General features: G+C 33.9%; 1 protein-coding gene across 5 annotated transcripts in view; it reads left to right on the forward strand.

Moving 5' to 3' along the window:
- LEKR1 (leucine, glutamate and lysine rich 1) overlaps positions 1 to 27656 on the forward strand; it is a 273093-nt gene that overhangs the window by 139525 nt on the left and 105912 nt on the right. For all 5 annotated transcript variants that reach the window (XM_049709738.1, XM_049709737.1, XM_049709736.1 and 2 more), the window contains exon 9: positions 6642 to 6827. In XM_049709738.1, the coding sequence (XP_049565695.1) occupies positions 6642 to 6827 (186 nt within the window). The remainder of the gene's footprint in view (positions 1 to 6641; positions 6828 to 27656) is intronic.

The raw sequence follows: 27656 nt of genomic DNA on the forward strand, positions 1-27656 counted from the left end.
ATGACACCCTTATATTTTGTTACTGTTTCTTATTTCTAGTTTGTTGTCTTGACTATTCAATTAAGCTTTTACCTAAGTTTATTAACACTAACTCCAAAATATATCTGTACCCCTATGTTCATAGTGGTATTATTTACAATAGCCAAGACATGGAAACAACCTGTATCCATTAATGGGTGAATGGGTGTGTGTGTGTGTGTGTGTGTGTATATATATATATATACACACACACAATGGAATATTATTCAGCCATAAAAACAGAAATCCTACCAATTGGGACAACATGAGTTGACCTTGAAGATGTTATGCTAAGTGAAACATTAGGATGGCCAAAAATTTCATTCGGGTTTTTCCGTTACAGCTTATGGAAAAACCTGAATGAACTTTTTGGCCAACCCAATAAGTCAGAGAAAGACAGATACTGTATGATCTCCTCGTATGTAGAACCTAAACAAATAAATAAACAAACAAGAAAAACTATACACCAGACTCATAGAAAAAGAGATCAGATTTGTGGCTATGAGAGGTGGAGGTGGGGGAGGGAGAGGGGGAGTTGGAGTAAGGTTGTCAAAATGTACAAACTTGCAGTTATAAGATAAATAATTACTAGGGACATAATGTACAACATGATGACTATAGTTAACACTGCTCTGTGATATATAGGAAAGTTGTTAAGAGAGTAAATCCTGAGAGTTCTCATCACAAGGAGAATTTTTTTTCTTTTTATTGTATCTATATGAAATTATGGGTGTTACTAAACCTATTGTGGTAATCATTTCACACTCTATGTAAATTAGACCATCATGGTGTACACCTTAAACTTATACAGTGATGAATGTCAATTATTTCACATTCATCACTGTATGAATTCAATTTAATTTAATTCAAATTAAATATATATGTATATATATTTATTTAGACCCACACGAATATGCCCAACTAGGTTTTTTTTTTTATTGAGGTATAGTTGATGTACAATATTTTATAAGTTTCAGGTGTACAACATAGTGATTCACAATATTTAAAGGTTATATTCCATTTATAATTATTATAAAATGTTCACTATATTCCCTGTATTTTACAACATATCCTTGTAGCTTATATGTTTTATACAGCCCAACTCGTTTTTGACAAGGGTGCACAAGCACTTCAGCAGAGGATAGCCTAGCCTTTCAACAAGTGGTGCTGGATATCAAAAACTTTGATCCAAACCTCACACCTTATAAAAAATTTAACTCAAAATGGATCATAGACTTAAATGTAAAATATAAAATTATTAAACTTTTAGGAAAAAAAGAAAATCTTTGTAACCTAGGATTCTTAGACTTGAACTTAAAAGCATGATACATAAAAGGAAAAATTGGTAAATTGGACTGCAGCAAAATTAAAAACTTTTCCTCTGCGAAAGACCCTGTTAAAAGGATGGAAAGGCAAGTTACAGACTGGGAGAAAATGTTTGCAAAGCACATATCTGACAAAGGGCTTGTATCTAGAATCTATTTTTTGTAAACTCTCAAAGTTCTACATCAAAAAATAGTGCAGTTAGAAAATGGGCAAAATGAATGAGCAGAAATTTCATCAAAGAGGATATACAGGTGGCAAATAAGCACAAGAAAAATTTGTTCAATATCATTAGTCATTAGGGAAATGCAAATTAAAACCATAATGAGATACTACTGCATATCTACTACAATGTCTAAAATTTTAATTGAGCAAAGCAAGTGTTGGCAAGGATCAGAGAAACCAAATCAATATCGCTGGTGGGAATGTAACATGGTACAGCCATTCTAGAAAATAATTTTTCAATTTCCTCTAAAACTAAAAAGGCACACACTTACCACATGACCCAGCTGTTGCACTTTTAGGCATTTGTCCCAAAGAAATGAAAACCTAAGTTCATGCAGATACCTGTACATACACGTTCATAGCAGCTTTATTCATAATAACCAAAATTGGAAACAACCCAAATATCCTTCAGTGAATGAAGAACAAACTGGGATACTACTCAGCAATAAAAAAGGTACAGATTATTAATACATGCTCAAGGGACTATGCTGCATGAAAAAAATCCAGCCTCAAAAAGGTTACATGTTATATGAGTCTATTTATGTAGCATTCTTGAAATAACAAAATTATAGAGAAGGAGAACAGATTAGTTGTTTCCAGGGATTAGGGATGGTGGTGGGAATAGGAGTAGGTGTACTATATAGGGGTAGCAGGAGGTAGCTTTGTGGTGATAGAATAATCCTATGTTTTGGTCGTGTTGGTAGTTATACAAAGCTACATATGTGATAAAATTGCATAGAGCTGTGCACACACACACACACACACACACACACACACACACAGAGAGAAAGGTGTGTATAACTGGTGAAATCTGAATTAGCTCTGTGGATTATACCAAGAGCAGTTTCTTAATTTTGATAGAGTACTGTAGTTATACAAAATGTCAACATGGGGAGAGGAGGAATAAAAGCAGCACAGGACCTTCCTATACATTTCTTTACAACTGCCTGTAAATCTCTAAGTATTTCAAAATAGTTTTTAAAAAAGTAACCTATATAGTGTTTTATGACTCCTTCATTAAATAATAAATCTAGTGTTTCAGAGTTTTTTAATATTATTTTATATCAGCTTGCCTTGGTAATAAGGTTATAGAAGCTTCCTAAAAACTTAATGATATAACATAATTTTAAGTTCATTGACTAAGCTAACAGGACTAAGAACAACAGAAAAATTTTATCAAGGCAAAAAAATTGATTGTATGAGATTAATACTAATAATTATACTTGCATCAGCTAGCAAATTCTGTCACACTTACTTTAAAAGCTAAAAACATCTATTGGCTATAAACTTTGACAATATTACAAACATTTTAAATAACATACTTTTTTTCAATACTAGCTTTTATTTGTTATCACATGGATATATCCTTATGGTGTGAGTTGATTCTGCACGGCATAGTTCTTCGTTTGAAAAGTTGATGTAAAATAAAACTTGAAACATTTTTCTAAGAAGTAAAATAAACTCCTAATTCCTCTATACTAACTCAGTTGTTTTCAGTTTTCAATTTTATCTTCTATACTCCACATGCTCACCTATTTTTGCATATTTATAATCACAACATAAACGCCAATAATTATTCTAAAATATAGCATTATGGGCTGAAATGTGTCTCTCTCAAATTCATATGTTGAAGTCCTAACTCCCTGGTACCTTGGAATATAACTATATTTGGAGTTAGGGTTCTTAAAGAAACAATTAAATTTAAACGGGTGGGCTCTAATCCAAAATGACTGGTATCCTTACAAGAAGAGGAAATTTAGAAACAGACACACACACAGAGAAGACAATGTGAAGACACAGGGAGAAGGCGGCCGTCTACAAGCCAAGTAGAGAGGTCTGGAACAGATCTGTCCTTTATGACTCTCAGAAGAAACCAACCCTGACACCTTGATCTCAGACTTCTAGCCAACAGAACTGTGAGAAATGAATTTCTATTGATTAAGCCACCCAGTCTGTGATACTCTGTTATGGCAGCCCTAGCAAACTAATAAATGTAGTAAACCCCGTATACACTGCACACATTATTCAGATACTTTAAAAGATTTTCACATTAAAATTAATTTACATTTAAAATCAAAGTCCAAAATAGGAAGGAAGTTTCTAGAAAAATGCATTGTTTAATATTTTCTTGCTGACAAAGTATGCTGAATATTAAGTAGAAGATACAAGTGAAGTATTTCCTATTCTTCTAATTAGTGGTTATCAATTTATGTAATCAATATTTTTAAGTCTAACTTTTCATAGATTAGGTTTTCTCAAATCAGAGCATAGCTATTTTAGTAGAAGAAATTTCAGAAAAAAATAATATTTTTACCAAGGCAGAATATTTTAGCAAGCATAGAATCAATTTGCTTCCACTCTCAAAATAACTCTTGACCGAATAGCTCTTGAACTTTTAAAATTCAAGTTCTGAATTAGGTTTAGAAATGTAGTCCACATTTTTTTATAAAATTGATGAAATTGGGGATAGAATAGGCCTATTTGCTTATCCTGTTAAAAATGTTTCCTTCTTTTAGATGTGTGTGTTTACTGCCTTATCAAGTCTTACGTTAAATAATTTGCAGCTCAAAATGCTTGCCTCTGAAGTGAAGGGAGAGTTAAGATAAACACATATTTAGGATTTTCAGCTAGTGGTATATTAGAAGCTTTGTGCAATAATGCCTTTACTCATTTAGTAGCTATTTATTGAGCTTCTGTTAATTCTAGAATGTTGTGGCAGAAATTATGGGAGGAATAAAAAATGAATGAGATATTACCTCTGGCCTAAAATAACTTACGGTCAAATAGTAGGTCACATGTATGCATATGATCAGTGCCATAGAAATAGTGTAACTGGCGCAAGTTACAGATCTGGTCAGGAAAGATTTCCAGGCAGAGATAGCCTAAGAGCTGTGGTAGGTCCAACGTATGAGGCTAGGAGGACCTTCTTCATGGGGCGGTGCAAAGACAGGGAGAGTGTATGGTGGGTACAATGACCAGAATAGGTTGATCATAATTTATGAACCCAGATTGGGACACATAAGTGGCAATTATGAGGTTGTATTAATGATGAAAGTAGGATTAAGTATTTGACACCAGGATTGCCATAGGTACAGGGGATATATAATTTGCCAAGGGTGAGTTAATTGACCCCCATTGATTTTACTCTCCTATTTCCATGTTAGAAACCTCCTGTTAAAAATCTTACTGTACTTTTCCATGTGTTAGAATATATTTCACAAATGAATTTGTATTGCAAATTCTTATGCTTTTAATGTCAGATAGAAAGTGACATTGACACAAGGAGTTATTTTAGAGACAGATAGTAGTGTACACTAAGAGAGTTAGCCTGTGAACCTAAGCAGTACCATTCTGGCAAACGATAAATAGGTCACAGCACGTGTGCACTCCTCTGCAGTGTCATTCGGACTTAATCATAGACAGATATGGTTACGGTAGGTTACAGTTTATTCAGCCATAAGAAGCTACCATTATGGCTAGAAAAATTACCCAGGAAGACTTCTTGGGCCTGAAGAAAAATTGCAACCTCCTTATTTTCTTTAATTACATAAAAAAAAAATTCTACTACTGTGTTAAAAAATTCTACTACTGTGTTAGTAGCTTTCCTCACACAAATGGGAACATATCCATAAATTTTTAGAAGCATATAGCTATTCCTAGGGGAAAATATTCCCATATAAAGGAACCATTGGAATATAGTAGACCCCCACTTATTTGATCCATGCCAATTTATTTCTCTAGGTTTTCCATTTTGAGTAGGAATTAAAGGTGAAGATGGTGGCAAGACCCCTTGTGTTCATGCCCTAGGTCTACCTTAAATGCCACTTTCTCTTCCAGATGTACTTTCTTCCCACAGAAAGGCATTTTGCTTTTCTCTCCTTAGACCACATTCCTGATCCTACTCATCACCATCCCTTGGGGCATGCCCTCTTCTCTGTGCTCTGTTCAGCGTACTGCTTTACTTCTCCTGTAACCATTTACTGGCCATATTGCCTCTGCAGCCATGTCTATCCCATGGATGTCTACTTCTGGTCTTCGCTGGCCCATGTGGCTACTATTTCTGCTGTGATGGCTCCAAGACCAGTAAACCAAGCCAACCTCCTTTGACACCCAACAACACACTAAACCCATCATGTAGTCCAGGATGAGCTAAGCAAGGAAGAAATGCCAAGTGAGCTCTCTGAAAAAGCAGACTGTCCAGATTTTCATGTAGATCACATCCTCATCAGTTCAGTTAATTGTTGTTGTACAAATTTTATAGTATTTTTATTGCATGTGTGTTTGTATATTTTAATGGTGGCTTAAGGCAGCAGTGCTGAAAACACTAAGCAAAGGAGACCTTGATAATTATCATTCTGAAGGATAAAATGTTCCATGAATTTCTCACAAAATTATATAAAATTAGCACATTTAAATCTACATAATGCTGTGAAGACATATTGTTATTAAACTTAATCTAAGTAGATAGAATAATGAGAATTGATTGCTATGATGAAATTCTGCCCTTATTTTGAGGGGACAGAGTGTTATTAGAACCATTAAGATATATTAGCTAATACTTTCTGCCCATAAATTTATTAGTTTTAGACACTACATCCTTTTATTTCTCTCCACCCCTACCACCTTTCTTCATAATTTGTATAGAATATGCCCTAGTTATCTCCTAGAAATTCTTCCCAACCAGCTCATGCTAACACATTTAAATTTACTTTTCTGAATCATGTTGCCAAGAAAACAATTTAATTTCAATAAAACCCAGAACATTACATGGATATTATTTTATTCACTCATGTGAGTATTTAAAAAGCAGGCAGGATTGCCATTTAATACAATTTAAAGACTTAAAAAAACTACTAAAAGGTTTCATGCATCATTTAGCAATACAATCCTTTTTTCATTTATTTTTCAGAATAACTACTAAATTAAAACTTAACTTTTTGGTTAGGTGTCACTATACTCTCAGAGAAGTCATGTTGGCTTTCAACTATTCATTTTCTAAAAGAAAATAATCATTTTTAAAGAAACGTTTTATGATCCAGTGTTATCTATTTGTAAACTTTGAATTTTCTTTACAGAAATAAAGATGCTAAATAAAAGTTTGACAGTGTCCCAGAGAAATAACGTATGCCTTGAAGAGGAAATGAAAAATCTGAAACTGTTGTCAGATGCAGCCATATTGAGATCTCAGCAAATTGAGACATTCAAACAACAGGAAGTAAACTTGCAAACCAGATGCCATGACTTGCAAAAGGAAGTACTAGGTAAAAGAATTATTTTTTGCTGTTAGCAACTAGACATAATAAAGTAATGTCTAAATTTTTATTTCTCTCATGATCACAACAAAAATCTTGTTTTAACTAGTTTGTGTTGTAAATATGCCTAATTATTAATAACAATGCCATAACTGTTTCTGTGATAAATGTTTGCTATCATCCATTCCTATTCTGCCATTTAGAGTGGCAAGTATTAAGTGAATATATTAAAGACATTTCAAGTACAAAGTGAGATTTCAGGAAAACAAAGTAGAATTTTCTTTTGTATATCATTATTCCCAGTGGATGGTGGTTTAGAGTACTGAAGGAAAATATAGCATATGCTGTTATATAAGGTGATTCCAAATTTTTAGGCATTTCTTCATTTTCCCAAATGAAAAGGTTAAAAATTATGTTTTGGAAACCTTGGGCAAGGTTTTAAAATTTTTACCTTAGAACAATGAGTATGTTAGCAGTAAGGCTATGGGGTTTGTACTTTTTCCTGAAGGCAGTAAGGAATCTTTGAAAATTGGTAATCAGGAGAATGATATAACACAAGCAGTGTTTTAGCAAAATTAAGCTACTATCAACATATGGAGGTGTTCCAAATATCAAGAAATTGGAGTCAGGTAGCCATTTAGAAAATATCATTGCTGGTAACCCAGTCCCTAGACTAACCATAAGAAACTGAAGTAGGGTAGAGAACTAACATTTTTTAGGTCCTAATGTGTGCTAGAAACCATGTTAGCACTGTACATAAATTACTTCTGTCACTTCTCACAATGATCATGAATAGCAGGTATAATTATCCCATCTTACAGAGGAGAGAATGAAGGTCCAGAGAGGTAACATACTTGTTCCCACATAGCTGGTAAATGGCAGGGAGTGAAAGCAAACCTAGTTGGACTCCAAGACTCATGCTCGTCCCACTATGTCTCCTTGGCCCTCTCCATGGCCACACTGGGAAGGCTTAAATAGAATCAGGGTTGAGAGGACTACCCAGGAATAGAGAGGTAAACACCTGGCTGAGTAGACAAGGGCGAGAAAGAAGTCGCAGAGGGCTCTGAACTTCTTTGCTTGGAAGTCTTTAATGATGGAAGCACACCACAGACTAGAGAAATCTGGAGAGGAACTGATTCTGAAAGAGAAGAGAAGTTGTCACATGAACTTGGAAGCAATATGGAACTAGATACAAACTTTAAAATCAGATATTTTACTTTTTCTCTTGTGAATTACCTATTCATAGATCTTGCCAATGTTCTATTATATTACTAGAATTTTCCTTAACAATTTTTAAGAGCAGTTTGTATAGTAAAGTAATTATCTTCTCTATTCAATTTTTTTCTAATGTATAATTTGTCTATTGACTTTTCACAGTAAATTGCACCATATCAAAGTTTTTCTTTTGGGTGTCATCAAATTAATGTCTTTTATTGTTTCTGGTTAGTCTTGGTTAAAACAGTCCATTCCATTCCTAGATTATACATATGGTCTCTTGGGTTTTCTTTCATTTAAGTCAGTAGCACGTATGGAATTTATTTTTTATATGATGTGAGATTTGGGGCTCCAGTTTTATTCTTTCCAAATACATAGCCAGTTGTATCAGTATTATGTATTAAATAATCCATCCTTCTCCCACTAAATAAACCTACTACCTGTCATATGTCAAAATTTCACAAATGCTAGTATCTATTATTGTATTCTCTTTTCTGTTCCACTGATTTATTAGATGTACCATTAGTATCATATTCATTTGACTTAATAGTATATTCTCATAGCTGGTAAAGTTTATTCTCTGTCCTTTGTTCTTACTTTTTAAATATATATTTGAAGGCAGTTATTCTTTGATTTGAATTTTAAGATCATTTATTTACCTCTAATCCAAAGACTCTGATAGATATCTAGTAAAGTTTTTCTCTTCCAGTCTGTATACTTTTATTACATATTCACAGCAGGTATTCTTCCATATAAACTTTAAGATAATATCATTAAATTCTGATATTAACAGGGATTCTAATTGGGATTACATTATATTTATACTAATTTTTAGAGAATTGACATTTTTAGTGATACTAAGTCTTTTTAATATTATAAAAGTTTATTCATTCAAGATATGGTATGTCCTTATGTTGTTTTATGTTCTTTGATATAATTTTATAGTTTTATTTGAATGTTTCTTTGCCATTCTTTTAAAACTTATGACTATCATATTTGCATCTACTGTGAATGAACTATTTGCTCTATCTCAATGTCCTGATATTGATAGATGAAAAAAGGCTATTGATTTTTATATATTTGTCTCATATCCATTAAATTTACAAAATTCTCATATTACTTCTAGTAGTTTTTATTTAGTGTCTCTTGGATTTTCTAGCTGTGCATTTATATGACCAGCCCCAATGCCCCCCAAAAAGAGTTCATCTATTCTTTTCCAATGTTTATATATTTTATCTTATTTCTTGTCTTGTTCATATCTTATTAAATCTATTTGAACCTCTGAAACTGTGTTAAATAATAATGGTGACAGTGATCATCCTTGTCTACTTCCTGATTTTAATTGAAATCATTCGGTGTTTTTCCACTTGGAATTATATTTGATGTTTGGGTTTTGGTAAATATTGTTTATTTTTAATCAAATATTTTCCTTCTATTCCAACTTTACTTAAATGTTTTATTAGAAATGCTTCTGGATTTTGTTATATGCCTTTTCAGCATCTATTGATATTAAACATGTTTTTTCTCCTTTAACCAGCTGGTAAAATGGATTTGTATTACTAAATTTCCTGATACTACTTTTTTACATATCATTTTCTACATGGTTATATTTTATTTATAAGTTCAGTACCTACATTTATAAATGAGATTGGTCTATAATTTTTCTTTATTAAGGGGCACTAATTAGAGTTTTGTGTTAAAATTAAGTGATGTTAATAAATAGGTTTAATAACATTTGATTGTCTGTTTTTTAAAGGTTAGATAAAACTTGAATGTGAACCCAGTATCATTAAGTAAAATTCAATTATGAACTCATCTGATTCTGGTGCCTCTTTAAATGGTAATTATTTAATGTTTCCAGAGTTTTCTGTAGTAATTTGACTATTTAAATCTTCAGTTCTTCTGAGCTGTTTTTATTATTTATATTTTGACAGGAAATCATTCATTTTTCTCTAAGATTTCAGATTTGTATCCATAATATGGCATGTAGTACTCTTATTTTTAAAATATCTCCTCTATCTGTGGTGATACCTGATTTCTGATTTTTAATGGTATCTACTTTTATTTATCTCTTATTATTTATCAGGCTTTCAAAGAACTAGCTTTTGGGTTTTTTGTTTTTAATGCTTTCTACTACTTTTATTTTCCATGACATTACTTTTGACTTCTATGTTTATTAATTTTTTCTTCCTGGTTTCTTTTTGTTTTCATTTTTTAGACTTCTGAAAGGACTACTAAGTTCTTTTAGTTCTCATCTTTTTTGTTTAATAATAGAGGCATTTCAAAGTATAAATTTTTGTTTGAGTAAACTTTATATCTCATAGCTTTTAATATTATTTTCTTTTTCAATGCTATCTAAATACTCTGTATTTCTTATTTTTTCTTAGATTAAAGGGTTATCTAGGAATATATTTCTTAGTTTCTAATTTGTTGTGCAAGGGAGTTACTTTTTTATTATTTATTTAACTTAGGGATATTCTGATTAAATAATGTGACATAATACCTCTATGAATTTGTTAAGCTTTTCTTTATGTTGAGTACATGATCAGGTTTTGTAAATGTTCCTTAGAAATTCAAAATAAAATATAATTCTCAACTTGATGGATGTAATGCTAACTTAGCTAGGTGTAGAATACTTGAGTTCTTTTCTCTCAGTAGACTGTTTATGCTAATGCTTTGACTTCTAGCTTTCAGTGTTGCAAATGAGAAGTCTACCTACAGCTCTTATTCTTTTTCCTTTAAAGATAACTCATCCATTTACCTGGAAGCTTGTTAGATTTCCCTATCTTTTTTTTTTTTTTCATTGGACCTCAGGATTATTCAGTTGGATCACTCAGTTTCTTCATGACATGTACACTGGCTAGGACTTCATATACAGTTTTGACTAGAATAGGGATAGTGGGCATCCTTGTACCATTCACAATTTTACAAAAACACACTGCCAAATAACTTTGGGGTTTAAGCAGAAATTATAATGAATATAAAATATCTGGAATTGAATGGTATTAAAAAACACTATGCATCAAAAACTTGTGGGATGTAGCCAAAGTGGTGCTTTAAATACTTACATCAGAAGGAGGGAATAAACTCAAAAAACATAGAAGAAAAAATACAATAAAAATAAAAGCAGCTGTCAGTGAAATAGAAAACAAAAATATGATAAAAAAGATCAATAAAACAAAACATTGATAAAAAATAAAATAAAATAGACAAACCTCTAGCAAGTTTGATCATAGGAAGAGAGAAGATACAAATGAAAAATATAAGGCATGAAACAGAAACAGTGACTACAGGTAAAAAGTAGAAAGAAAAGTGAATACTGCCAACAACTTTGAAATCTTAGATGAAATGGACATATTATTAGAAAAATATATCTTAACAAGACTTACTCAGAAAAATTAAATGTTCCTATAACTATTCAAGAAATTGCAGCAATATCTGCTCACCAGGAAAGGGCTAGATTATTTAACAAGCAAGTTCTACCAACTTTCAAGAAACAGAGGATCCTAATTTTACACAATATTTTCTAAACAACCAAAAATTGGAAATATTTCCCAACTCACCCTACAAGGCAAGGGTAACCCTGTTACCAAAATCAAGACAAAGACATTAAAAGAAAAGAATATTATAGACCTATTTATATTATGAATATCAGTGTAACAATTTCAACAGTATATTTGATACTTTAAAAAATATTTTGAACCACTTGAATGTATTACTCATTTAAAAAATTAATGAAGTTATAAGTAAAATAAAACTCCTACTATGCCATGCTGTTATTTTAGACTTCAGAGAGAAGAACAAATTTAGGACAGATTTGCTAAAATATACATTTCACAGTTATACATAACTTTCCCAAAAATGCAATTCACCCCAAAGATTATTATCCTTTCTCTTTTATTTCATCATTTTAATGTGGTTTCTAAGATAAGCCATTTCCTTGAATGTTTTAGTTTCTTAAAAGAACAGTGAGACATTAGGGAACATATCTTATATTGCATGTAACAGGTAGTTAAGGGGTAAGTCAAGTAACTACCTTTCTATGTTTGAAAAAAAAGTGATTTATGGGAATAAAGACAAGAGAAGAAAGGGAAAACATTTTCACTAACTAGGAACTCTCTCTGTATCAGTCATTTGACTAGCACTAAGCATTTGACTAATTTTCCCTTATCTAATCCTCACAGTATTCTAAAGTGAAAGCTTTTATTCTTCCTATCAGACATAGAGACGTAGGCCATGGTCACACTGCTGAGATTCAAACCCAGGTCTCTGTTGGGACAAAGCCTGTTAGCTCATTAATCATTTCTGTCAATTCCAAAAAGGCATATGAAAACACTGAACTCCTTTTCCTTTAAAAAAAAAAAAAAAAAAAGAGGTGGTGGATTTTACCCCTTTCACAAAAATGGACCATTGGCCTAGCAAGTCTTCTAGGAATTAAAGCTAGGACAGTGTTTTCCAAAATTGCCTGACCACAGGAACATCTGGGACTGTGGAAATGCATGTGTGGGGATAATAAAGGAACGTATTGAAAATGTACATTCTTGCATATCAGTCGGAACATACTGAGTATCTCCAAGATTCTAAGACTCTCTACTTTTAATAAGTGCTCGAGGTGGTTCCTATGATGAGGAAAATTTGGTACTAGCTTAACAATAAGAATAAGGAAAATAGGAAAAAGCATGTTCACATTGTAGCACAGTAAAAAAAAAAAAAGAAAGAATGAAATGCCTTAATTTAAAAGAAGTGCATTGGCACTGGCTCCACTATCCTTTGGCTTTTTAAGATTCGATGTTTTGTCTCTTCACTCTTTACTCAGATTTAAGCTTTACAAAGGGAGTCTCTGGTCTTAACGTTTTGATGAAGGCTGGTAGCTGTGAGGCTGACGCACTGAAGAAATTAGTAGGAACGAAAATTGTAGAGAAGGAGTATGAAAGATGAAGATCTGGGACGCTTATGTTAAGCTTTAGAAAACAGAGCAGGCCCGGCCCCTCGAGCATCAGGGCTACTGAGTCGCCGGGTCCTGGGGCTTTCCATCCTCTGCCACTCGAGAGATGGCACTTTTTAAAAGAGAAAAATGGGTGTTATTTTTATTTACTTTTTTGTAAAGTGATTTTACGTCTTCTCTTTGAGGCTTGGGATGATCCTTTGTCTGCACTGTGTACAATAATTGTTTCCCTCTGACTCATTGCTTGCAGCTCAGTGGGCTGTGTGCTGAGGATCCGTCCGCTCCTGGGACACGTTGCTGTAACAATGCTAATAAAACGTCTCTTTGTAAAAAATATATATAATAAATAGAATAGAATAGAATAGATTAAGCATTAGTGAGGTTTTTTAGTTGCAAGTACCAGAAACTAACTCTAATCATCAAAGAAATTTACTGAAGGGATATTATTTATATATTCAGAATCTTTGAGAAGGTGGAAGAATCAGGCCTAGAAGATGGTTAGAAAACCGTGAAGCTAGAACTGCCAGAAACACAGCCAAAATCATGCCACAAGAACCATCTGGAAGGGTACAGCTGCTGTGTCCTTAAAGCACTGGACACCCTGCACGATCCCCTACTTACTCCTATGGTCTTGAACACAGATTGATCTTGGAATGAATTCTCTACTGCTTCTGCTGCTTGGTGTCAATTGCAGTCATGTCAGATCTTGGGAAAAACATATTTTTTAAATAGTCTGGAAAGTAAGAACCACGTTTGGCTGCCTAGCTCTAGCATATTTTGAATATGTTATTATAGGAGTGTGTAGAAGCTGTAAAAATGGCAATGTTATTTTTAGAACAGAATAGCAAATACAGAAGTCGAATCTATTTTAATATAAGGATCATTAACAAATGGGAAAAGCAAAATTATATAATAAGTGGTGTAGGGGTAACTAAAACAAAATAACCCAAAATACACCCAAATAAACCTCGAATTAAATAGAAAAAAAAATAACAGGAAAAACTAGCACCAAAAAAAGATACAGAACTTACCCTAATCGCAGAGGGATAAAGCAGCACTTCAGAAATGGCAAAGAGTAATATTAACAGATTTTGCCTATAAAAATATATAATCTCTGAATTCAAAAACTGCCAAACCTAAAAATAGAAGATGGACAAAAAAATATTTGTATCATATATGGTATGCAAAGTGTTACTATCCATACCATATAAAGAATTTATTCAACTGTGTGAGAAAACTCCAAGACCCCAAGCAGGCGAATGGTTGAAAAACAGAAACAGATAATTAACACAGGAAATTTGGTAAACAAGCAAGAAACATTGAATTACCAGTAACTAAACAAAAATAAAACATTTACCTCCTTTTAAATTAGTACAAAGACTTTAGTGATAAAGCTTCCCTTCCTTTGGTGATAAAAAATTGTTATTATATTTCTCTAACCCATAAAAATATTTGTGATCAAGTAATCTCTTTGTGAATTTATGTTTAGAAAACTGCAGAAGAACGTTATTTATATGCAAAGATCATATTTTTAATAGTGAGTGATTAGGAATAATTTATTCCCAACTCTAATGAAATGGGTAATAAATTATCATATACCATCACTTGGAACATTATTTAGAGTTTTTAAAAAATATTTTGGGGGGATAGTTGATTTACAATGTTGTGTTAATTTCAGGTGTACAGCAAAGTGAATCTGTTATACATACACATATATCCCCTCATTTTTAGATTCTTTTCACATATAGGCCATTAAAGATCAGTGAGTAGAGTTCCCTGTGCTATACATTAGGTCCTTATTAGTTATCTATTTTATATACAGTAGTGTGTATGTGTCAATCCCAATCTTCCAATTTATCCCTCCTCCTCCTTACCCACCAGTAACCATAAGTTTGTTTTCTACATCTGTAACTCTATTTCTGTTTTGTAAATAAGTTTATTTGTACCCTTTTTTTAGATTCCACATATAAGTGATATCATATGATATTTGTCTTTCTGTGTCTGACTTACTTCACTCAGTATGACAGTCTCTAGGTCCATCCATGTTGCTGCAAATGGCATTATTTTGTTCTTTTTTATGGCTGAGTAATATTCCGTTATATATATGTACCACATCTTCTTTATCCATTCGTCTCTCAATGGACACTTAGGTTGCTTCCATGACCTGGCTATTGTAAATAGTGCTGCAGTGAACATTGGGGTGCATGTGTCTTTTTGAATTATGTTCTTCTCTGGGTATATGCCCAGTAGTGGGATTGCTGGATCATATGGTAGCTCTATTTTTAGTTTTTTAAGGAACCTCCATAGCATTCTCCATAGTGACTGTACCAGTTTACATTCCCACCAACAGTGTAGGAGGGTTCCCTTTTCTCCACACCCTCTCTAGTATTTATTGTTTGTAGATTTTTTGATGATGGCCATTATGACTGGCGTGAGTTGATACCTCATTGTAGTTTTGATTTTCATTTCTCTAATAATTAGTGATGTTGAGCATCTTTTCATGTGCCTCTTTGCCATCTGTATGTCTTCCTTGGTGAAATGTCTGTTTAGGTCTTCTGGCCATTTTTTAACTGGATTGTTTGTTTTTTTGATATTGAGCACCATGAGCTGTTTGTATATTTTGAAGATTAATCCTTTGTTGTTTCACCTGCAAATATTTTCTCCCATTCTGAGGGTTGTCTTTTTGTCTTGTTTATGGTTTCCGTTGCTGTGCAAAAGCTTTTAAGTTTAATTAACTCCCATTTGTTTATTTTTGTTTTTATTTTCATTACTCTAGGAGGTAGGTTGAAAAAGATCTTGCTGCAAATTATGTCAGAGAGTCTTCTATGTTTTCCTCTAAGAGTTTTATAGTATCCAGCCTTACATTTAGGTCTTTAATCCTAAATCCTAGGGTGTGTTCTAATTTCATTCTTTTACATGTAGCTGTTCAGTTTTCCCAGAACCACTTATTGAAGAGACTGTTTTTCTCCATTGTATATTCTTGCCTCTTTTGTCATAGATTAGGTGTCCATAGGTGCGTGGGTTTATCTCTGAGCTTTCTATCCTGTTCCATTGATCTATATTTCTGTTTTTGTGCCAGTACTATACTATCTTGATTATTGTAGCTTTGTAGTATAATCTGAAGTCAGGGAGCCTGATTCCTCCAGCTCCATTTTTCTTTCTTAAGATTGCTTTGGCTATGTGTGGTCTTTTGTGTTTCCATACAAATTGTAAAATTCTTTGCTCTAATTCTGTGAAAAATGCCATTGGTAATTTGATAGGGATTGCATTGAATCTGTAGATTGCTTTGAGTAGTATAGTCATTTTCACAATGTTGATTCTTCCAATCCAAGAACATGGTAATCTCTACATCTGTTTGTGTCATCTTTTATTTCTTTCGTCAGTATCTTATAGTTTTCTGAGTGTAGGTCTTTTGCCTCCATAGGTAGTTTTATTCCTCAGTATTTTATTTTTTTTGATGAGATGGTAAATGAGATTGTTTCCTTGATTTCTCTTTCTGATCTTTCATTGTTAGTGTATAGGAGTGCAAGAGATTTCTGTGTATTAATTTTATATCCTGCAACTTTAGCAAATTCATTGATGAACTCTAGTCATTTTCTGGTAGCATCTTTAGGGTTTTCTATGTATAGTATCATGTCATCTGCAGACAGTGATAATTTTACTTCTTCCTTTCCGATTTGGATTCCTTTTATTTCTTTTTCTTCTCTGATTGCCATGGCTAAACCTGTGTTGAATAATAGTGGCAAAAGTGCACATCCTTGTCTTGTTCTGATCACAGAGGAAATGCTTTCAGTTTTTCACTATCGAGAATGATGTTTGCTGTGGTTTTGTCATATATAGCTTTTATTATGTTGAAATGGGTTCCCTCTATGCCCACTTTCTGGAGAGTTTTTATCATAAATGGGCGTTATAAATAGATCAGCTGCATAAAGTGCAGCTGATCTATTCAGTTCTACATGTAGAGATTGGGTAGTTATAGATGTAATACAGATTCATCTAAAGGACAGTGTAATTGCAGAGCAAAATGGCACATAATTTCAAAACTAAATTAGGGTTTCTGCTGCTGGTGTTGAATAGATTCACTCCATGGGTAACAATATCCAAACTGTGTTAACAGAGAAAGAAGCTATCTTAAAAGGCTATCTGTCACCTCTCTTTTGGTTGAAACCATTGAAAATTGGTATGTCAGAGTGGACAGCATCATTAAAGTTTCTCTTAATTCAAGATGACAAGTTACCACTTCCTATGAACCTATCCATGAAGGGCACCAGGTTTTTTTGTTGTTGTTGTTTTACCCCACAACAATCTAATTCCCATGTTAAGTTCTCAGTAGAAATGTCAGACCATTTAGAAAAATGTTTATTAATATGCCTCTTACTTTATCTACAAGTACCTTCTGGCAAACTGATTGCACCAATGTATTGTTTCTCTCCAATTCATTTTACAAAAGTGGTTACAGTGGTTTAGGAAAGCTATAGAACTACAAGTGCAGGAAAGACAGCAAAGTTTCCATCTCAGGTCTTGGCAGTGTTGTATTCCCATACTTGGTACACTTTTTTCTCCCCTCTAGGGTCTATTGGGGACTTTCACAGGTGTTCCCACCTCCAGTGGTCCAGGCCAGCCCCTCTGCTCCCCTCCTCTCAGTACCTATTTTCTATTTGTTATAATCTGCCTTTATCTCTGCCCACTATCCATGGAACCAGCCTCTTACCACAACTCATCTGTTCCCATATGTTGGTGCTGGGCTGACCATATCCTGAGAATAACTTCATTTTTCAGCAAATATTTATTCAGCGTTAACCACATGCCAGCCAGCTGGCCTCGACTTCACTTTGACTTCTGGTGTGCAGGTGCTCTCCACCTGTTCACAGGTCTTCATTGGATGTCTGACCTCCTGGCTCCATACTGGTTATATGTGCCAACACTCTTAATTTTAGACATTCTTAACAGCCTTTTTTTTTTTTTTTGTCCTCTATATTAAGAATATGCTATAAATTTCTCTAGCTCAAATTTTGTTGCCATTCAAATTACTTTACTTTTACTTTCTCTACGATGTTATGACATTTACTTTTATAATTTTCATGAACTTCAACAATCTTGCTTTAGTCGGCTTTCTTTTAAATGCCTGCCTAATTTTTCTATTACTAGCCAATTAATGTGCTTAAGATTTTCTGTTATCTCAATAATTATCATCGATAGCTTTTCCAGCTTATTAATATCTTTTCAAAATCATGTCAGTTATTTGAGAAGAGGAAAAACCATGCATCACAGTGAATATCTTCTCCCCAGATAAATCACTGGGTTAACATAATGGGCATAGCATTTTAGATTTTCTTTTGGTAAATGAAAATAAGGGCAGACTGATAAACTACTCATCTCTTGACTCTCCCTGTGTCTTGTTTGAAGAAACATAATTATTTGTTCAAAGCATACAATAGAAAGTATTTAAATTGACTTTTCAATATGAGCTTTGTAAATGGCTTTTTATAATTAATAATCTTAAGTCCAATTCTAAGCATTTGCATTCTTTATATTCTTTCTTACAAGTCATGTTACTGGCTTCTCCACAGTTGCAGAACCAGCTTTAAGTGATAAGCATCACAATAAGGCTTCTTTTCTAGTCCTAGCTGAATATCTCCCTTTCTGTTTTCCTAGGCTAATTTTCTGTCCCACCTTCTGTCCCCTGTTTTTTCTTTCAGAGTATTCAAATGCTTTACTATCTATTTCCCCTGTATCTTGCAACCTCTTAATTCATCTCACTTGAACTTCTGTACTGTGGCCTGTTATTATTTATGCTGTTAGTTGTTACTTATTCTCTCTTAGGTTCTCTTAATAAATGAGTTAACACGTCATACTTTTAACTAACATGAAACATTTTTTTTATGTTCTGAATTTTTGTTTGTTTGTTTGTTTTGCGGTACGCGGGCCTCTCACTGTTGTGGCCTCTCCCGTTGCGGAGCACAGGCTCCGGACGCGCAGGCTCAGCGGCGATGGCTCACGGGCCCAGCCGCTCCGCAGCACGTGGGATCCTCCTGGACCGGGGCACGAACCCGTGTCCCCTGCATTGGCAGGCGGACTCTCAACCACTGCGCCACCAGGGAAGCCCCCATATGTTCTGAATTTTTAAACCTGTGAATACTATGTCATTATTGTGTTTACTTATAAATAAAGTTTAAAGTTCTAATATTTCATAATCCCATACCTCCTACTTTTAGAATAAATTTATCTTTCTCCATTTTAAACTGTCTGTTGTGTCTTCCAGCCTCTACCCCTCACCCACGTTCCCCGCCAATGTGGTCTTAATTGAAATCATGCTAGGCCAAGAATCAGAAGATGATAACCCTCTATATATTAGCCAGGTGGCTCTGACATGACATTTAGCCCTGATGAGTGTGTGTCCACATCTAAGTAACTAATGGGTTCGACTAAGACCTCGGAGGCCCTTTCGGGCTCTCATAGGCTGTAATTCTTATCCTAACTCTGATGCCTTTTGCTTGTTTCCAATATTACATAAATATTTGTATTTCTACATTGATACTTTTTTCTTTTAAATCACCGCTGAACAATTTCAACTTTTATTCAAGAATATAGTCTTTATGATCATTACTTTTCTACATAAAAATTTTAACTTCGTTTTGCCCACATTTCCCTTTTGTCTTTTGAGACATAGATGCTTGAAAACTTAAGTAATATGATAAGTCTAGTCCATATATTTAATAGTGGTTTAAGAGTATATCATAGACACTAATTAGCAGCCTAACTATTAATGTCAAACTTTCATCTTTTTCATAGGAAAGTAACTTATAAAATGAAATTTTAGAGGCTAAATTCTTGGTTCCCTTTTAAAGATTTATTTACATAACTTTTGTAATTTTATGTTTAGCTCAGACTAATATAACTTCCAAAATGTATAATTTATCTCAATTGATAGTACTCCTCATAGAGGTCATTGTGACCCACAAACCTGTCTACTTAAATGATTTTCCTTCCACCTGATAGAAAAGAGTGTCCTTTACTTTTTGTCAGCAGTCACAAATATTGGAAGACACAGTTCAGAAAAATCACTTTAGCATTAATGTTCTTCCTAAAATTTATTTGACCAAGTTTCATATTTATTCCTAGTGAAAACACTTTTGGATGGATTTTTTTTCTTTCAGGAAGCTCTTTAGTATAATAAATAATACATAAATATTAATTATTTTGCACATAATGTTTTACCATCCTATTTGAACTTTTTAAAAATAGCCTTATTGAGAAATATTTTAAATATCATAAAATTTGTGCATTTTAAGAGTACAACCCAGTGGGTTTTAGGATATTTACAGAATTGTATGACCATCACCATGATCTAATTTTAGAGCATTTCTATCATCCCCAAAAGAAACATCCTAGTCATTAATAGTCCTTTCCTTTGCCCTCCTGTCCCTCCCCACCAATAATTAATTTACTTTCTTTCTCTATAGATTTGCCTGTTCTGGACATTTCATGTAAATAGTATCATATAACATGATCTTTCTTGTCTGGCTTCTTTGACTTACCATAATGTTTTTGAGTTTTATCCATGTTGTGGAATGTGTAAGTACTGCATTCCTTGATTAGTAGCTCCTCAAAGTGAAAGAAATCAAAATGAGTGATATGGTTCATTAAAAAAAAAATACTGTCCAGGAGTCAAACACTTCCACTTTCCGGCAAGTTTATGCCTTTTACAGGACTTCTGGATACATTATCAATTTCTTTGACTCAGTTACTTCATCTATAAAATGGGAATATAATAGCTTTCCTTAACTACCTTGGAGTGTTAGGAGAATCAACAGATAAAATGTAGGAGCACAAAATAACTACACATATAGAAAATATTAAACCACCATTCTAAAGTGGTTTTTCTGGTATGATAGCAAACCAAATGATTATATTTAGGATAAAAATAGTAGAATTTCCTTAAATGCTCCTTTAATGACCAAGGAAAACTATGAATTTTAATTTGTTTACCCAAAGGTCCCTTTGCCTCCATTAATTTATTTTACAGTCAGCATTGGTTAGTTGTAACAACAGTTTGCCTGCTCTTAGAACAGGATGCTGAAGAAGGGAGTGGCTGTGATTAATTCAGGAGTCATCTATTGCATGGCAGATGGAAGAGTCTCTGAACAGAGTTCCACTCTGACCTTACCTGCCAGGCATGATTTTCACAGGGAGTTCACTGTGGTGAATTGACCAGCCCTATGATTCCTTTTGAAGCCTTGAACTCCTCCAGAAGGAATAATGTAACCTTGGCTTCCAAAAAAAGAAGTGCTGATTTTACAAACAGAAAACCAAGGAGGTTTGCAGTGATCCTTAGTTTTACTATATCCAACAGCTCTTTTTTTTTTTTAAACGGAAAAAAATTCTTTATTTCAAAAACAGGTTTTCTCAAAGAGAAAGAAGTAGGAGTAGAGGTAGGGAAGGAGCTTATATTTATATTCTTTTTCAAATTGTTTTCCATTATGGTTTATCATAGGATATTCCAGCAGCTCTTAAAAGAGGCTAGCTTGACATTGGGATACTGTGGGCTGCTTGGTTATCCTAGGGACTCTAGACCAGTTGCAAACCAAATGGTCTTAACTAGAACTCAGAGAGTTCTTATGTAAAACCAGGTCACGACTGGAATATGGAGAGTAACAAGGGTCTCCTGTAGAAGCCACTTTGTCTTTGATCACTGGTGTCTTATAAGATTATCTTTGTTTCCTTTATTTTTCATTTGCTTCCAACTTTGAGCTTTCCTATAAAGATTATCTCTGTTTTACATATTTTCTCCATTTTACAGATGTTTGAATCTTAGAATGTTCTACAGTGATCTTAAGTATCCACTCCTTAGGGTGGTTACCTCTTCTCTGAGACTTCTTTCTCACCTTTGAGATAGCGGTAATTCTGGTTTATTATCTAGTCATGTTTCACCTGTGCCCTAGCAACCTTCTTCCTCTCCTCATTCTGCCCCTCCAGCATGGTTTTTCTCTTTTAAGGCTAGGTCTTAGCCTTACCACTTTCTCTGACTTCTCCTTAACTGCACCATCCTCCCCAGGTCCTTGGGTTAAATTTTATACATCTTTTTTTTTTAATCCTGTCGACTCTGTCCTTTGCCTCAATTCCTAAGTCTCCCTCTCTCAGAAAGATTCGGACCATTCATTCTTTCTTCATTATTGAAATATAGCTGACTTACAATATTGTGTTAGTTTCAGGTGAATGACATAATGATTTGACAATTGCAGACATTATGAAATGATCACCACAATGTCTAGTAACCATCTGTCCCCATATAAAGTTATTACAATATTTTGGACCATCTTCCTAATGCTGTATATTATATCCATGTGACTTATTTATTATGTAACTGGAGATCTATACCTCTTAATCCCCTTCACCTATTTCACCGCCCCCTACCCCTTCCCTCTGGCAACTACCCATTTGTTCTCTATGAGTCTGTTTTCATTTTGTTTGTTTTGTTTTTTACATTCCATGTATCAGTGAAATCATGCATATTTGTCTTTGTCTGACTTATTTTACTTAGCATAATACCCCCTAAGACCATCCTTGTTGCAAATGGCAAGATGTCATATATTTTAGGGCTGAGGAATATTCTATTGTATATATATACCACACCTTCTTTATCCTTCTTTATCCATATATCTTTATCCATATATCTTTATCCATATATCCAATACAATTATTATTATCCCCCCATTTATAGATCACCTACCAGAGAGTGTGGGTCTTGACTATATTGTTTCTCTGACCCTCCTATTTGTCTCATTGTAGTTCCTTCTTTATATCTTTAGTTGTGGAAAATCTTTTCTGTTAGTCTTCAGGTCATTCTTATAGATAATTACTCTGTAAACAGTTGTAATTTTGGTGTGCCCATAGGTAGGAGGTGACCTCAGAGTCTTCCTACTGCACCATCTTGGCCACTCCTTGCCCCATTTATTCTTTCTTCAATTCTGTACTTGTGGCATAATGTGATGCAGTCCTCTTTCTAAGTCATCTTCTGCCCATTCAGTCACCAGTCAATTGATTTGGTCATTCAGCATTATTAATTAGACACCTATATCATGAAGTCTAGGCTTGATTAGGAACAGATCTTCTGTATTACACATAGCTTCTACACTAAGCATGCTGCATTCTCAGGAAAGCTTCAGCCTACCAGTGAGAGGGGAGTGATCCTCTGCCCTATCCCTAACACCCATATGAACACACTCCTGACAACACTCACAGCCACTCTTTCACACATGGACTCACCCAGGCACACAGCACACCTGCTGTTCATAGACATTTAAAAATCATCCACATTTATGGGCCATGAGTAATAGCAACACTAACTGAATGAGAAATAAATGACCCATCCCCCTTCCCCACCCCTTGTTCAACGTCTCACTTCTTACCAGCATCTCTTTCCTACTAGCTAATCACTAATACTCTCCTTACATCATTAAAAAAAAAAAAGTCATTCCTATGAAGTAAAGTAGCTTTCCTACTACAGTCTAAATAATAGCTAACATTCACAAGGCATTAACCACATGTCAAACACAGTGAAGCCACTGTGTACCCCCTTATTATAATCCTCCTGCGCTAAGCCCTTTTATTATCTCCAATTTACAAATGAGATTACTGGGGCTTAAAGGAGTTAAGTCATTTGCCCAAGGCAACAGCCACTAATCAGCAGAATTGGAACCTGAGTCCAGAGCTATGCTGCCAAAACTTGGGCTCTTAACTGCTTGAATTCCACTGCTTGTGAGCATCAAAGTATACACATTGTTATATTAACTTATACTTCAGAGAAAGCTACTATACCAGGTACTTCCAGTACTGGTAGTAAAAACAAGTTTCTATAAGGGGAAGGCAGAAGAGGTCCAGAGAATAGTAGACACCTGGCGGTGGGTTACACAAATGCTTGATAGGTTATGAAATAGGTTGTAAGATGGGTATATGTATATTATGTTGTTCAGTGTTAGGCCACCTTAATATGATTCTTTTGTTCTCTATTACCAAAATAAGCCATGTTCACTATTGATTAGGAAATTCCAACATTCGCATAGTTTTGTAAACATTTGATATGTATCCTCCTAGACTTTCTGTTTTGAAAATATATATTTTTATGAGTGGAATAATAGAGTTTTATAATATCCACCTCCTCCATTTCTTCCATTATGAAATCTTTCCATGTCAAAAATATTCATAATATTCTGAATTTGGATGAATCATAATTTTTAATCATATCTTATTTTTGGACAATTGTTTATACTCTTTTCTGTTAAAATATTGCAATAAACATCCCCATAGCTAAATCTTTTCACATATATGTTAGTGTCGCCTTCAGATCATTCTTAAAGTTATAAAATATTTTTGGTTTTATGCTTGCTACCTTTAAATTATGTAATTGTGTGGTAGACTTTTTATTTTATTTTTTTTAATAGCTACCCGGAGACAAGAGAATGACATTTTATTTTATTTTTGGCCATGCCCATGTGGTATGCACGGTGTGGCATGCAGGATCTTAGTTCCCCAACCGAGGATCGAACCTGTGCCCCCTGCATTGGGAGCACAGAGTCTTAACCACCGGACTCCGAGGGAAGTCCCCATGGTAGATTTTTTTTTTTCTTTTGCGGTACGCAGGCCTCTCACCGTGTGGCCTCTCCCGTTGCGGAGCACAGGCTCCAGACGCGCAGGCTAAGCGGCCATGGCTCACGAGCCTAGCCGCTCCGCGGCATGTGGGATCAGACCGGGGCACGAACCCGTGTCCCCTGCATCAGCAGGCGGACTCCCAACCACTGCGCCACCAGGGAAGCCCCCCATGGTAGAATTTTTAAATGCAATTAGCACAAAGTAGTTTTGTAGCATGAAAACATTCTTTGGAAGAAATTCTTGCCCTTTGCCTATTTTGCTGCCATCCCAGCACAACAAGGAGAAAGGAAGCAGCAAAAAGAATCAGTACTCTGTGTGGCTGAAGATGCACTCCATCTCCTTTCCAGTTTGCATAGAATCAGTGCTGCACACAGGAATCTCTGTAAGCATTCTGATTGTAAAACACACTAATTGATTAAAGAAAGTTGATGTTTGTATGATTATGTGACTTTATTTGAAAATCTCTTAAATATTTTTAGATCTAAACTTCTGTATATTCCATTTATTCATTTACTTTATTATTAACCCTGTCTTTTTATTTTTTAATCCCATACATGTTTTCAGCTAATATTCTGTTCAATATAAGTCCCTGTCCCTTCCTACTTACTTCACTCTAGGCTATCCATATCTATTACTAATATATTTCAGTCTTAAAAAATCTCATTATTTTATATATAAAATAATACATAAATGCATATATAAAATTTGTACATACATAAAATAATGAGATATATATAATTTTGTGAATATACTTATTTGTACAAATTTATCAGAAAACAAAGTAATGTTCTATTGTATTCAGAAGTTTCTAAATCATGAAGATTGCCAGTTGAGAAAGAGTGGTTAAATGATTTTTAGAATTTAAGACTCCTTCTATCTTATCCATCCATGATTTGTAATATTTTATAAGCCCCCATTAGTGACAATTATCTTTATATTATATTTGGCTGTTTTTAGTCTTCAGAATAAAAAAAACAGTGGAAGTTTAGAAGCATCTTTTTTGCATTCTGAAGCAAATTCTTGATCCTTGGTATTAGAGGAAAATTTATTTCCAAATTTTAAATATCTGATTATCTCCTTAGCTTAATTTAATCCACTCTCCCCTCCCCACACAGACCCAGATAAATAATTTTCTGATTTTAATATAACTACATCTGGACCAAATTATAACTTGTTAGCTGTATAGCCACACCTGTTCTATCATCTGATTTATAAAAATCTCCAAATGTTATTTCAGTCCCTTCTGGCATTATGCAGAAAATGTTAATATACTTCAAGTATACTTGTTTCAGAATAGATGTGAATTAAACCTCTGAAATATAAACCCTAAAATGAAATGAACTTTCCAAGTGGCTGTATTCACCATCTGAGCTTTATGAAATGTTTGCTTAAGTTAAAATATGTTAATTTGCAATTGATATAGTTGAATACTCATTAAAGAACTTTCTTCTATTATTGGTATAGATTCTTAAATCTGTAAAGGTTTTCTCTGTTAATGCTCATTTAAAAAATTAAGTGATATATTACTTTTGTGAAGCACTAAGCTCATCAAACTGTGGTACAATAATTTATACATATAGATGACATCTAAATGCAAAATACTGATTGTGTTCATTCACATCAGTTATGTCTGATAAGAAATCCCACAACTTCAGCCACGTAATTAACTAACAACATAACTAAATAAAATCATTTAAAATTATAGAAAAGTAAAACAGGTTTAAGTTTAAAGGAGTTATTGATTTGTAATTTAAAACATAATCTATCATTCATGAAGGAAAATGAGACACTTGCTTATAATTTCTCTAAGGACAAGGAAATATATCTTATTGATATTTGTATGCTGAATCTAGCTAGCATGGATCCTACCTAAACAGAGTAGGTAGTCAATAAGCGTCTATTGAAATAAAATAACATATTTATAAGAAACTTGCCTTTTAACGCCAAGATACATATTAGGTGTTACCAATGAAAACTGCACAACTCTTTCAGTTCCATCTACTTTAATCTTAGGTACATAATTTTAAAAGTTTATTTGCTGGAATTCTTATTTCTAGTATTTCCAAAATTTCATTCATTCTTTCAACAGTAATTTGTTGAGCACCTTCCTTGTCTCAGACACTATGAGTATAAAAGATAAGGTTCCCACTGTCATGGAACTTACATTCTAGTTAGTTTACATTGGGAAGATTAAATGAATGTAATGCACTTAGAATGTAGTGTCTGGCACATAGTAAATACTCAACACTTACTATCTGTGATGGTGATGATGATGGTGACGCTGATGATGATGATGATGATGGAAGATGTGAATATAAATGCTATTCAAAGCTATGAGACTAGATGAGATCAAGTAGGGAGGAAATGCAGGTAGAGAAAAGGGCTAAGGACTGAACCTCTGGTGACTTCTAATATTTAGAGTGTACCTAAGAATAAGAATCATCAATAGAGACTGAGAAGTAGCCAATGCAAAAGTGAACAAGGGTGGAGGAAACGAAAGAGTATAGTGTAAAGGAAACCAGAGGAGTGTTTCAAAAAAGTAAACACTCCATGACATAAATCACAGCAAGATCCTTTTTGACCCACCTCCTAGAGAAATGGAAATAAAAACAAAAACAAACAAATGGGACCTAATGAAACTTCAAAGCTTTTGCACAGCAAAGGAAACCATAAACAAGACAAAAAGACCACCCTCAGAATGGGAGAAAATATTTGCAAACGAAGCAACTGACAAAGGATTAATCTCCAAAATTTACAAGCAGCTCAATAACAAAAAAACAAAAAACCCAATCCAAAAATGGGCAGGAGAGCTAAATAGACATTTCTCCAAAGAAGATATACAGATTGCCAACAAACACATGAAAGAATGCTCAACATCACTATTCATTAGAGAAATGCAAATCAAAACTACAATGAGGTATCACCTCACACCAGTCAGAATGGCCATCATCAAAAAATCTACAAACAATAAATGCTGGAGAGGGTGTGGAGAAAAGGGAACCCTCTTGCACTATTGGTGGGAATGTAAA

This window comes from Orcinus orca, chromosome 5 (genome assembly GCF_937001465.1).
Source record: "Orcinus orca chromosome 5, mOrcOrc1.1, whole genome shotgun sequence".
NCBI lineage: Eukaryota > Metazoa > Chordata > Mammalia > Artiodactyla > Delphinidae > Orcinus > Orcinus orca.